The following is an 11,689-nucleotide window of genomic DNA, read 5'->3' as shown; positions in this document are numbered from 1 at the left end:
CCCTACCCCCCAAAGGCAGCCAGATGCTGGGAGCCGGCAGGAGGAGGAGAGACCCTGACATGCCCACAGCCTGGGCACTGGCCTGGCATCAGCCTGAACACCCCACACACACACACACACACACACACACACACACACATATCCGGGCTGGGTCCTGAGACAAGAAAAGGAAACTGTTTTCACCAACGCACCCAGGAAAAACTCTTACGCAAAACTCCAGACCTAGTGCCCCCAGGATCCACGGCTGGAATTAATCAGAGCCCAAACAGCTAGCAACCCAAGAAGGTAAGAGCAGAAACACTTTAAATCAGAAGTAACTAAGGGTTCTACAGAGCCACTTCTTACTCAGCAAGTTCAAAACAGGAAAAGGAAATCCTACCGCCAGCCCCCTACTTGTCTTTCCATGCCTGGCTTCAGTTAGTCAACACTGCCCTCTCCAGTTTCATCTGTGATATAAAGCGCAGGACCTCATCCTTTTGTGGCTGAAGCATCTTCACTGTGTACATGTACCCCGTATTTCTGTCGTCATCAGTTGGTGGCCCTCTGACTGTTTCCATTTCTTAGTTCTTCCACCAAGTGCTGCAATAAACGGGAGAGTACAAATGTCTCTTGAACACACTGATTTCACTTCCTGCAGAGATACACCCAGGAGGAGGCTTGCTGGGTCACATAGTACTTCCAGGTTTAATTTTCTCGGGATCCTCCACCTTCCTCTCCTCATTGCCCCACACACAGCGCCAGGGCTCTCCTCTCCCCACATCCTAGCCAGCACTTCTTATCCTCACCCTTCTCCCTGGAGTAAGCTTGGAGTTCACTGCAGTTTCGCTTTACGTTCCCAGAGGGTTGGTGATGGTGAGCGGTTGTTCCTATGCCTGATGTTCTTTTCTGTGTCTTCTTTTGAGAAATGTGGATTTGGATCTGTGTCCATTTTGTAATCAGCTTATTTGGGAGGTGTCTTGTTTCATTTTGGTGCTGTCCAGTATGTGGTGTTCCTTGTGTATTCTGGGCCACAGAACCTCACAGGGCGACAGTTTGCAAACATTTTCTCCCATTGTGCAAGTTGTCTCTTCATCCTGTTAATGGCTGTGTAGATTTTGTCTGTGCGATCCCATGTATTTTTCCTTTTGCTTCCTGTGCTTTGGGATCTTTCCAAGAAATCCTTGCCCTTTCCAACGTCCTGAAGCATTTCTCCTATGTCCCCTCCAATAGTTCCCCGGTTCAGGACTGACAATTATGTCTGTAATCCATCCTGGGTTGACTTTTGTAGCAGATGAGAGGCTGGAGGCTGGACACACAGTTTCCTTCTGGCTCCACTTTTCTGCGTGTGGACACAATCTCCCGGCGCCCGCCCTTCACAAACTACCCTTTACTCCCCACATGTGCTGAGCACCTCCGTGCAGTCGGTTGCTGCACATATGTGAGTGCCTCTGGCTCGGGGTCTGCCCCAATGGTCACTGCATCGGTTCAGTCCCCATATCACTCTCTCTCTATCATTTGGGATTTTTTTGTGGCCCCATACAAATGTCAGGGTAGTAGTTTTTTCTATTTCTGTGAAGAAAGTCACTGGCATTTTGATGAGGGTCATACCGATTCTACAGATGGCTTTTAGAAGTACAGACATTTCCACAATGTTGGTTCTTCTGACTCAGGAACATAGGATGCCTTTCCATTTGTGTGTGCGTCCTCTTCCATTTCCTTCAGCCACTTTTTTTGTTTCCATTGTAAATTATTTTAAAATGATCTTCCACAATCATGTTTAAAATTGTAAGCCAATTGAATCATTTTTCCAAGGAGAGGGACCAAGGTTTTGTCACTAGGACTTCAGTTTATGAATCTACGCTCCAACAAGGACAGGAATTCCTTCTTGTCCTTGTGTTCCTTGCTGTCCACTACACAAAGCACAGCGCTTCCTGGAGCTTCCCATGGGCAGGGATTGTTGCTGCGCTTGCAGCACAGAACCCAACACCCTGTCGCCTCCAGAAAGGGCCCGGGAGCCTGTGCTCGTTTTTTACACTGTTCTGCAGCCGTATCTATTGCCACAGCTCTTTTCTCCTTGAAAGACTAAAACTCCACCCTTTCTAAACACTAAGTCCTCACTCCTCTTTGCCCAGCGCCCCACCCGTTACCCTTATTCCGCATCCTGTCTCTGTGAGTTCAACTACCCTGTGTGCTGGGTGTAAATGGAATCATACTATAGCTGCCTGTCTGTGATGGGCTTGTTTCTTTCCTTGGGGTTGGCCCATGTCATAGCAGGGGGGAGCTCCCTTCTTTTCCCAAGCCAGGTGACAGTCCCGTGGCACATCTGTGCACATTCTGCTTATCTGTGGAGGGACACTTTTTAGCTCCTACACTTAGTTGCGTGGCTGACATGGCTATGGGCTTGGGTGTGCCGGTGTCTCTCAGCACCGTGTTCAGTTCTTCTGTGTAGCGCTCAGGAGTGCTACTGACCATGGCAATTACATGTCCCCTTTCGTGGCATCATCATGCTGTGTCCCACAGGCCTGTGGCATTTCACGCCCCCAATGCAGGCGCACCAGAGCTCTGGGAGTCCCCGTCCTTGCCCACACTTCCTATTTCCTGCCTTTGAGGTAGCCATTCTAGCTAGCATGTGCTACGGGCGCTCTTTCTGTGGAAATCAGCTAAGGGAACAGGAATAGCTGTGCCCTCCACGGGGCATCAAGGGCAGTCTGACCACTCTCTGTGGTCCTGCGATGCGGGGCCCAAATCTTTGTACATTTGCCCAAGCCCGGAGAACATCCAATCCCCCAGAGGGAAGCCCACTGAGATGGTGACAGGCACATGTGGGTTCCCAGCTGTGACAGCAGCAGCACTCTGGTGGGGGATGTGGGTACTGAGGACGGGGTGCCAGGCACATGTGGGGACCTCTGTGCCTTCCGCTCAGTTGCCCCATAAACCTAAAACTACTCTTTAAAAAGTGTCCTCCATGCATCCCCGAGTCCAAGGAGAAGAGGAGAGTGAGACAGAACAAAGGAGCCATGCTCCTGAGCTCACGATTCAGGGCCTGACTGCAAGGTTCTCCAACAGCTGGGTGTGAGCCTGGGAAGGCAGCTACGACCAGCCATTGCACACTCTGAGACCAGGAAGGACGTGGAAGCCCTTGGGGTAGCCCAAGGGACGCCCCTGCAAACGTGAGTGAGATGCAGCGCCAGAGCAAGGGACAAGTGGCCGGAGCCTGGCAGAAAGGCCCCGAGAACCTCAGGACAGAATAAACTTGGGCAGGCAGGCAGGAGAAGATGAGCAGGATGTGGGACTGTCACAGTCTGGGTGGTGGCCGGCGGGAGAAGGTGCAGAATGACAACACGCGCCGCGCCTGCGCCCACCACCAAGGCCAGTTCTACTCGGCCCGACCCGGACCAGGGCAGCGGCTCCCGCTGACCCTCTCCTGCCTGGCAGCAGCGCTGCCTACCTGGCCCCTTCTTGCACCCAGCGCTGCCGCCCCGCCCTGGGATTCTGTTACCAGCCAGGATGCCGCCCCATTGAGAGGATCAGCAAAGCCACGCGACGGGAAGTGAACTACAGCGGAGGTGCTGAATTCTCTCCAGATGAGCCTGGAGAGAGCTGCCCAGGGCCAGCTGGGAGCCATGCCGCTCAGGAAGCCGTAAGGGACCAGCCTCCTTTCCGTCACCCCACCATCCCAGGGAGCTCCAGGCAGCCTCAGCACTGGAGAAACTAGGAGAAAGGATCCAAAAAGAAGATCAAGGCAGCACTCCGTGGTAAAAGCCTGGGTGCCGGCACAGATTGGCTGCTTACATCTCATTGGTCAGGACATGGTCACATGGTCAAGCTTCGCTGCACAGGATGCTGGGAAATGGAGTCCTCCTTCTGGGAGCCATCTTGCCATGAAGAGCAGATGTTACAGACGACTTGCCATCTCTGCCCAGCATAAAACCCAGACCCTTTCACAACCCATAGGTTCCTGGGTAGCCCTGACCCCTCCCAGCCCTGGGTGCCCCTTCACTTCCGGTCTGTCCCTCGCTTCCCAGAATCAATCCATCCCGTAGGTCTGGTATGAATGTTGGCTGCTCACAGGAGCTGTCTGGACTCTCCAAAGCTGGCGATCCTGGAGCACCCCGTGTCCTGTCCCAGGCAGCCTGCAGTTCTCTTGCATATGGGTCCAGGTGTGTTCACCCCACACAGGTAACCTCTGCAGTGGGGTCTGTGGTGAGCCCTGCCAGAGGAAGGGGGCTACCCTGTCGGGGTCCTGCACCCCCAGCCTTCACCACCCTCTCAGTGGTGGTGGTCGGACTGTCACGTGGCTCTCAACCTTCAACGGACACAGCATTACCAAGGCCGGGTGCACAACACAGACGCCTCCCCAGAGAATGGTTTCAATAGGTCTGAAGAGGGGCCCCAATCTACATCACATGGTGCCTGCGCCACACAACGTTGGCTGTACCTCAGCAGAGGCTGTGGAGGGCATCTGTGATTCACTCAAGTGCAGGCATGAATACTCAGTCTGTCGTGCAGAAGTCAAAAGGAAGCTATGGGTGGCTGTTGATCAGTTTGCAGTTCAAGATTTAAACTGTTGAGCTTGGCATGGTGGCGCATACCTGTCATCCCAGCACTTGGGATGCCGAGGCAGGAGGATCCCTTCAAGTTCAGCCTCCAAGCCAGCCTGAACTACATATTGAGAACCTGTATCAAAAAGAAAAAAAATAAATAAAGTTGTGACATTTCCCCACACATACCCATACCCCCATGTAATCCAGTAGCAAGCCCTTTTACCAAAACCTATAGAATTCACCTCAACTCTACACCAGTTCATCATCGCCACCCTGGTCCAGGCTGCTATGTCTGGTTCACCCTCTCCCTCAACAGACCAAGGAGAGGAAGACGATCTAGACTGGGGCTCCACCTGGACAAGGGGTCACCTACTCCTTCCACCCCTAACCAGGTAGAACCAAAGCCCCAAAGGCCTGCAGAAGGAAAAGGTCCACAACACTCCACCCAGGTCCTCAAGGGTCAAGATGAGCTGGTGCACAACAACCAGAAATTCTGCTCAGGCCAGGGCAGGGCACCCTGTCAAATGGAACATGCGCCCTGCTGAGTTCTGGCTCTTGGTCCCCACACTCCCCAGGGGGACAGATAACAACAAAGGGAGGGGAGGAGCCCAATGGACTCTGATGGCAGAAGAGGGGACACACAAGTTCACACCACTTCTCTCTCAAGGGCTGGACCCTGTGTGGAGGAGCGTCTTCCTGGGCACCACCCCATCTCTGGGATGCATGGGCAAAGATGACACAGGTGACCCTGGGACTTTAACCTCCTCCTGGCACAAGCTCCCTGTGCACTGCTCGGTGGCGATACATCATGACACACTCAGGCATCCTCCTTGCTGTCACTCTGGCCACCCTTCTGACTGCGGGGGCTGGGGCTCCTGTCCCCAGGAAGGACCCCGCCAAGAAGCTTCTCCTCGTGTCATTCGATGGCTTCCGCTGGGACTATGACCAGGATGTGGACACCCCCAATCTGGATGCCATGGCTCAAGATGGGGTAAAAGCTCGCTACATGACACCTGCCTTTGTCACTCTGACCAGCCCCTGCCACTTCACGCTGGTTACTGGTAAGTGTTGGTCATGGGGTGGGGAAAGGGCGGCAGGAGCTTCAGTGAGGTCCCAGAGCCCTGCCCATAGGCCCTGGGGACAAAGGTGACAAGGCCTTGCTTCAAGAAGGGACCTATACTTCATGGACTCTGACAAAGGCACCACAGAAATACATTCTGCTAGTGGCACCCAATGGAGGGCAAATAAACACACCCAGGGGACTCATTAAACAGGGATCCCACAGTGGGGTGACAAGCCACAAGGCTTCTGCGATGGCCAGCCCGGGAACCCAGCTCACTTCCCCTACCACCACCCTGCCTCCTCCCTCAGGCAAATACGTGGAGAACCATGGGGTGGTCCACAACATGTTCTACAATGTCACCAGCAAGGTAAAGCTGCCCTACTACACCACGCTCGGCATCCAGGGTTGGTGGGACAACGGCAGTGTGCCCATCTGGATTACAGCCCAGAGACAGGTGAGGCAGCCCCCACCCAGCCAACATCAGCGTGGGGACGGAGGGGCTGGCATGCCGAGCCCATGACCCTGTGAGGTCCAGGGAAGCCCATGCTGGTCCAGAGGCCTAGGACTGCCAGTGTCCCTGTGGGAGGCTGCTAAGCAGGGTCCACAGGGAGAGGCTTGGGCTAAAGACTGCCTCAGGCTATGGCCAGAGCCCTGCCTGGTTCCCTCAGGAGCCCCGAGATCACAGGGCATTGCTCTGTATCCCCAAGGGAGACAGGCTGTGTCCCTGAGCCCTTCAGCCCTGCGGGGCAGACTCACTCAGGGACGATCACTGCTGAACTCAGTAAAGTCTGAAGTGGCTGCATCCCTGTGCCCCAGGGCCCTTTTGGACTAGACAGCTGAATTCTCGAGGCCCAGACCAACTAGGTGATGGGCTGGTATGTCAAGCCAAGAGCCCACCAATTTACAATGCTCTGGAATCTTCCAGTCAACAGAATCAAATGGAAGATTTCAGGCTGACCCCACCGATTCCCTTGTTCCTGCCTTGTTCCTGCTACCGGGGCTCCTCCCCAGTGCTCCCCCCTGGGGCCCCAGGGCAGAAAGCCAAGGCAGGGAGCATGGCACGGCGTGGTGCTCCATCCACAAGAAAGGAGGACCTGGGCGCAGACAGGCAGATGGGCTTGTGGCAGAGGGCTAGAGGGACAGATGGAGTCGTAAAGGAGGCAGCAATGGTTTTGTGGGAAGAGGGACGGAAAAGGCGAAAGCTGGAGCGGGAGGTGGACAGCTGGACAGACGCACCTGGGTGAGGGGCCAGCTACAGTTGCAAGGGAGGGCTCTCTGGGCAGCCGGCCTCAAGACAGGGACCCACAGCCACAATGAGGATAATGAGAATGTAGTGTGGGAAGGGACACTTTGCATCGTGTTGTTTAGTGCTTGTGAGCACTGGTCATTTATCATCTATCTCCTCCATAAACTGGTTCTGGCCCAGGTAATGTGAAACAAGGGCTCCTTTAGAAAATAAAAGGCTTTGTGGCCACAGGCAGGAGCAGAGCCGAGCGGGATGCAGACGCGGAGGTGGGGCTGCGTGAGTGGGTGCGGAGCAGGCAGGCAGCCCGGCTCTCATCCTACCTTGCCCTGTAGGGTTTAAAGGCCGGCTCCTTCTTCTACCCCGGCGGCAATGTTACCTACCAAGGAGAGGCTGTGTCTCTGAGCCGGAAGGAAGGCGCTCTACACAACTACAAAGACGAGGAAGAGTGGAGGACAAATGTGGACACCGTGATGAGGTGGCTCACCGAGGAGGACCTGGCGCTGGTCACCCTCTACTTCGGGGAGCCAGACTCCACCGGCCACAGGTACGGCCCTGAGTCCCCAGAGAGGAAGGAGATGGTGAAGCAGGTGGACCGGACTGTGGGCTACCTCCGCGACAGCATCGAGCGCCACAACCTCACCGGCAGCCTCAACCTGATCGTCACATCCGACCACGGCATGACCACGGTGCACAAGACGGCCACAGACTTGGTGGAGTTCCACAAGTTCCCCAACTTCACCTTCCAGGACATCGAGTTCGAGCTCCTGGACTATGGGCCAAATGGGATGCTGATTCCCAAGGAGGGGCTGCTGGAGAAGGTGTACGGGGTGCTCAAGGATGCCCACCCCAGGCTGCACGTCTACAAGAAGGAGGAGTTCCCCGAGTCCTTCCACTACGCCAACAACTCCAGGATCACGCCCCTGCTCATGTACAGCGACCTGGGCTACGTCATCCATGGCGTAAGTCTGCGGGACACACAGGGGCTGGGCTCGCCCAAGGGGCTCCAGGGCTCATCCCACTTCCATGGAAGGGGCCCGGTTTCTCACGAGGCCCCAGTTTGAGAAGTGTCAGCTTCCCAAGGGACACATGCATCCCTGTGTGGTCGGAGTGCGTGTAAGTGTGCACATGTGTGTGTGTGCTGGGCTAAAGTCTGAGGTCACCAGCTGCCGAAGTGACGCAGGCCACGGGAACAGGGGTGCTGAACAAGAAGCAGAGACCCAGTCAGGAGAAGATACGAAGGCGGAAGGAAGCCAGGGAAGGCCTAGCGTCGCCTCAGCAACCCCCGCCTCTCACCGACTTCCGTCACCATTTACTTCAGCAGCTGTTCACTGGGGTGCCTATCTTTGGGATCTCGCGGCGCTGAGTCTCAGAGCCCCTGGACCCACAAAGGTGCCAAGCCACAGGCGGCGCTGATGGGCGAGGGGCAGAGGCTCCTGGGGTGCACTGACCCTTGGCCCTTGGCCCTCCCCATAGAGATGGAGCGTCCAGTTCAACCGAGGTGAGCATGGCTTTGACCACAGAGCCATGGACATGAAGACCATCTTCCGGGCCGCGGGCCCCAGCTTCAAGGCAGGCCTGGAGGTGGAGCCCTTCGAGAGCATCCATGTGTACGAGCTCCTGTGCCAGCTGCTGGGCATCGTGCCTGAGGCCAATGACGGGCACCCCGACACCCTGAAGCCTATGCTCCGATCAGGTGAGAGAGACGCCCTCCCCCCGACCCCGGCGGGTGCGTTCACACTCGTGCCTGTGTGCTGAGACCCCGTGCCCCGCGTGCCAGGCGGGGTGGAGATTGCCGGGTGCAGGGCCACCCTGCTGTCCCTCACCAGACCCCTGGCTTCCCCAGGCTCTGCTCTCCTGCCACACAGACAGCCCTCCTCAGTGACAGCGCTGCTGGGAGCCCTGATTCTTCTGGTCACCGTGACATAATGCTCCACAACCAAGGTCAGAGGCCTGGAAGGCCGGGCGGGCATGACCGTGCTCCTCAGCTTGCCCTCTGCCCCAGCACACACCTGGGCAGTGGCAAAACAGACCTGTAGCCCCTCCTTCCTCCACAGACCCTGCACTCCTCAGTGGCGAGGGAGTTACCTCTGGGAGGACAGGTGCAGATCTGAAAGCCAGGTGGCAGGGCTACTCCACTTCTTTGTCCTGTGTTGTCGCAGGTTTTGGCCAAAGCAGAGGAAAGGGAGACAGGAGACAGCTTGGAGTCAGGCTTTGGTCTGGGCTTGAAGACACAGTGAACAAGAAGGGCCAGGCATGCGGGTGGGGGGAGGGTAATCTAGGGCACAGGACCAGCATGGACAGGAGGGAGTGAGTCCACACACAAGACAGCAGCAACAGTAGACTTGGGGTGCACGCTGAGGGGCAGGAGGGAGAGAGCCCCCCCAGCTCAAGGGATGGACACAGAGATTCTGGGCAAGAGGCTGGCGGGGCCGGCCCAAGGTCAGCCTGCTTCTGGAGGAGACAAAGGCAGGTGTACGACAGAGAGAAGGCTATCCTGTGACATGCATGGCCCCACAGTCACTCCATGTGCAGCAGGAGCCCCAGAGGATATTCCAGGGGCACAGTGCCGCCTGGTGTCATCGGTCACCCAAATGCCCTGGTGCTAGGCAGGAATGCAGAAATCTGAGCGGGGGGTGGGGACCAGTTAGAAGGTCACTGCAGTGGCCCAGGCAGGCCATTCTGGCGCAGAGGCCGAGTTGATGCCAAGGACAGACTGAGGACACTGTCAGGAGGCCGGCGCTCTAGGCTGACAGAGAGACCCGGTCTGAGGGGCTCGGCAGGCAGCTCACATTCAGGGCTTTCCGCAATGTGTTCAACACCCACAGGGCACAAAGTGGTAGCGCTGCAGACGGAGGGACCAGATGAGAGTCCCCAGCTGGAGGGTGAAGACAACGAGAGAACAGTGGCCTTGTCACCCACTGGGAAGGCTGACCAGGGTGGCAGTGAGGCGGAAAGGAGAGAGAGAAACGCTGGGACATGATGGGGGGAGGCCTGCAGGGCCCAGTGTCAGAGCTGGAAGGGACCCCAAACGTGCCACACAAGTAGGACGCTGGAGCTCAGGGCCATGAGCTGACTGGGCCAAGGTCCCCAGAAGGCCACAGGCTGCATCGAGACACTGGGTTTTCAGTCCTGAGCGCTTCCGGCCTCAGCACCAGCCCCACTGCGGGGCGCATGCTATGCAGCAGATCTGTCCACAGCCCTGGAGTGGCACAAGCAATACCAGGAAGTGAGTTCAGCGGGGGGTTTGGAGGACAGGGGATGAGACCCCAGCATCTCACAGAAAGAGGATGGAAGCAGGGGAAGCCACCAAGGCCCCAGCACAGCATCAGGAGACACAGGGCCACGGTGCGCTAGCAAACCCACCCTGCCCAACAGAAATGCCCTGATTGGCAGTGCTCACCCCCTCCTGTGGTGTGAACTCCCACACTGTGGCCGGCTGGAAGCTGCCAACTTGAAGCCACCAAACACAAAACTGTGTTATAGTTACCCCATCCCCAGGGCAAGGCCCAGCCCAGCTGCCCCCTGGGGCTGCAAGGAAGGCAGCCCTGGCCTTGGCTCCCCTGCAGAGGACTTGGCAGGAGGGTGTGAGCATCCCCTTCCTCCTGCAGTCAGGGTTCTGCAGAGCCAGGCCCCAGGAAGTGCCCCTCCCTCAGTCCTGGAGAAGGTCCCAAGCCTCCCCACCTGTGCTCACCTGTGCCCACCTGCACTGTCCTCTCCAGCAGTCCCCCTGGAGTTCCCATGGGCATGACAAGGCCCCTGCCCCTGCCCCCTACCTCTGCACTGTCACCTCCCCCAGACCCATTTCCCCCGCCTGCCCTTTCATCGAAGCCCATTGCTGTCTTACAGGAAGCCTGAGCCAGCCCTCCTGCTGCAGGGCCTCATCTGAGACCGCACCCTGCATCCGCCCAGGCCTGGCCACTCCAGTGCTGGCAACAATCCCCCTGCCTAAATTCATGCTCCAGACCAACAGCCCCGCTCACTCATCATAGGCCCCTGATGCAAAATCCACCCTAGAAATCAACGCTGTGACCCCAGCCCCCAGGACCCCAGCTGCCAGCTTCCACCTCCAGCTCCAGGCCTGGGCCGCCAGGCAGTCACCCAGCACACAGCATGGATGCATAGCCAGCAAGCTCGGGCACCAACCCACAGACGCAGGACGGGTGCAGTAGCCATCATGGGGCCGGATGAGGGTTCTGTCCACACCCTGCTGTGTTCCTCCCTGTCCCCCACTACCCCCTATGCGGAAGAAACTGCTATTGAATGTCTGGACAAACACAGCGGAACTGATGGTTTCCTGCTGGGAGATCCAGCTGGCTGAAAGGCATGGACATGGGCCCGGGAGCCACTGGCCCAGTAGTCTACCAGGGAGGACTGCCCCTGCCACCCCCACTGCCCACACCATTTCGGAAGCCCCATTGCTGGCCACACTGGCATGGAGCTCCCCCCAGGCTGGGCCCTCCTGGCCAGAGAAGCGGAGCCCCTGTCACTGTGGGGGAGGGTGGCACCAGAGCTCTGTCAGTACAACCACCACCGCCCTCCCTCCAAGGCAAAATAGACCTAATTCAGACTCCATGTTATCATGCCTGTTTGCTTATCTGTCACTACCTAGGGAGTGTGCCAGGGTACTTTTCATTTTTCAGTACTGGGAATCAAACCCAGGGCATTAAGCTCTATCCCTAACAGCACACACACACACACACACACACACACACACACACACACACACTTTTGGGGGTTTGAGGGGGTTGTTTGTTTTTTTAATGTATTTGGTACAGGATCTACAGGGCCTGTAGGGTCTCACTACACAGATGGGACTCATGGTGATCCTCCTGTTTTCAGCCTCCCAAATGATGGGAT

The 11,689-nt window shown here is 56.9% G+C and overlaps 1 protein-coding gene across 1 annotated transcript; it reads left to right on the top strand.

The window, feature by feature from the left end:
- Nucleotides 1-5,331: 5,331 nt before the first annotated feature.
- Nucleotides 5,332-11,162, top strand: Enpp7 (ectonucleotide pyrophosphatase/phosphodiesterase 7). The gene is made up of 5 exons (XM_023699337.1): nucleotides 5,332-5,584; nucleotides 5,895-6,040; nucleotides 7,165-7,791; nucleotides 8,306-8,525; nucleotides 10,679-11,162. The coding sequence occupies exons 1-5, from the start codon at nucleotides 5,332-5,334 to the stop codon at nucleotides 10,819-10,821; spliced, it is 1,389 nt and encodes a 462-aa protein (XP_023555105.1). The 3' UTR covers nucleotides 10,822-11,162.
- Nucleotides 11,163-11,689: the final 527 nt, after the last annotated feature.

The sequence above is a fragment of the Octodon degus genome, unplaced genomic scaffold, assembly GCF_000260255.1.
Source record: "Octodon degus isolate 3935 unplaced genomic scaffold, OctDeg1.0 scaffold00112, whole genome shotgun sequence".
Classification (NCBI taxonomy): domain Eukaryota; kingdom Metazoa; phylum Chordata; class Mammalia; order Rodentia; family Octodontidae; genus Octodon; species Octodon degus.
Note: the sequence above shows the minus strand (reverse complement) of the source record. Positions and strands in the feature narration are given on the sequence as shown.

Coding starts and splice junctions, on each gene's coding strand:
- Enpp7 (XM_023699337.1), top strand. CDS start 5,332: ATGACACACTCAGGCATCCTCCTTGCTGTCACTCTGGCCACCCTTCTG. Junction 5,585..5,894: donor CCACTTCACGCTGGTTACTG/GTAAGTGTTGGT, acceptor CTCCTCCCTCAG/GCAAATACGTGGAGAACCAT. Junction 8,526..10,678: donor GAAGCCTATGCTCCGATCAG/GTGAGAGAGACG, acceptor GCTGTCTTACAG/GAAGCCTGAGCCAGCCCTCC.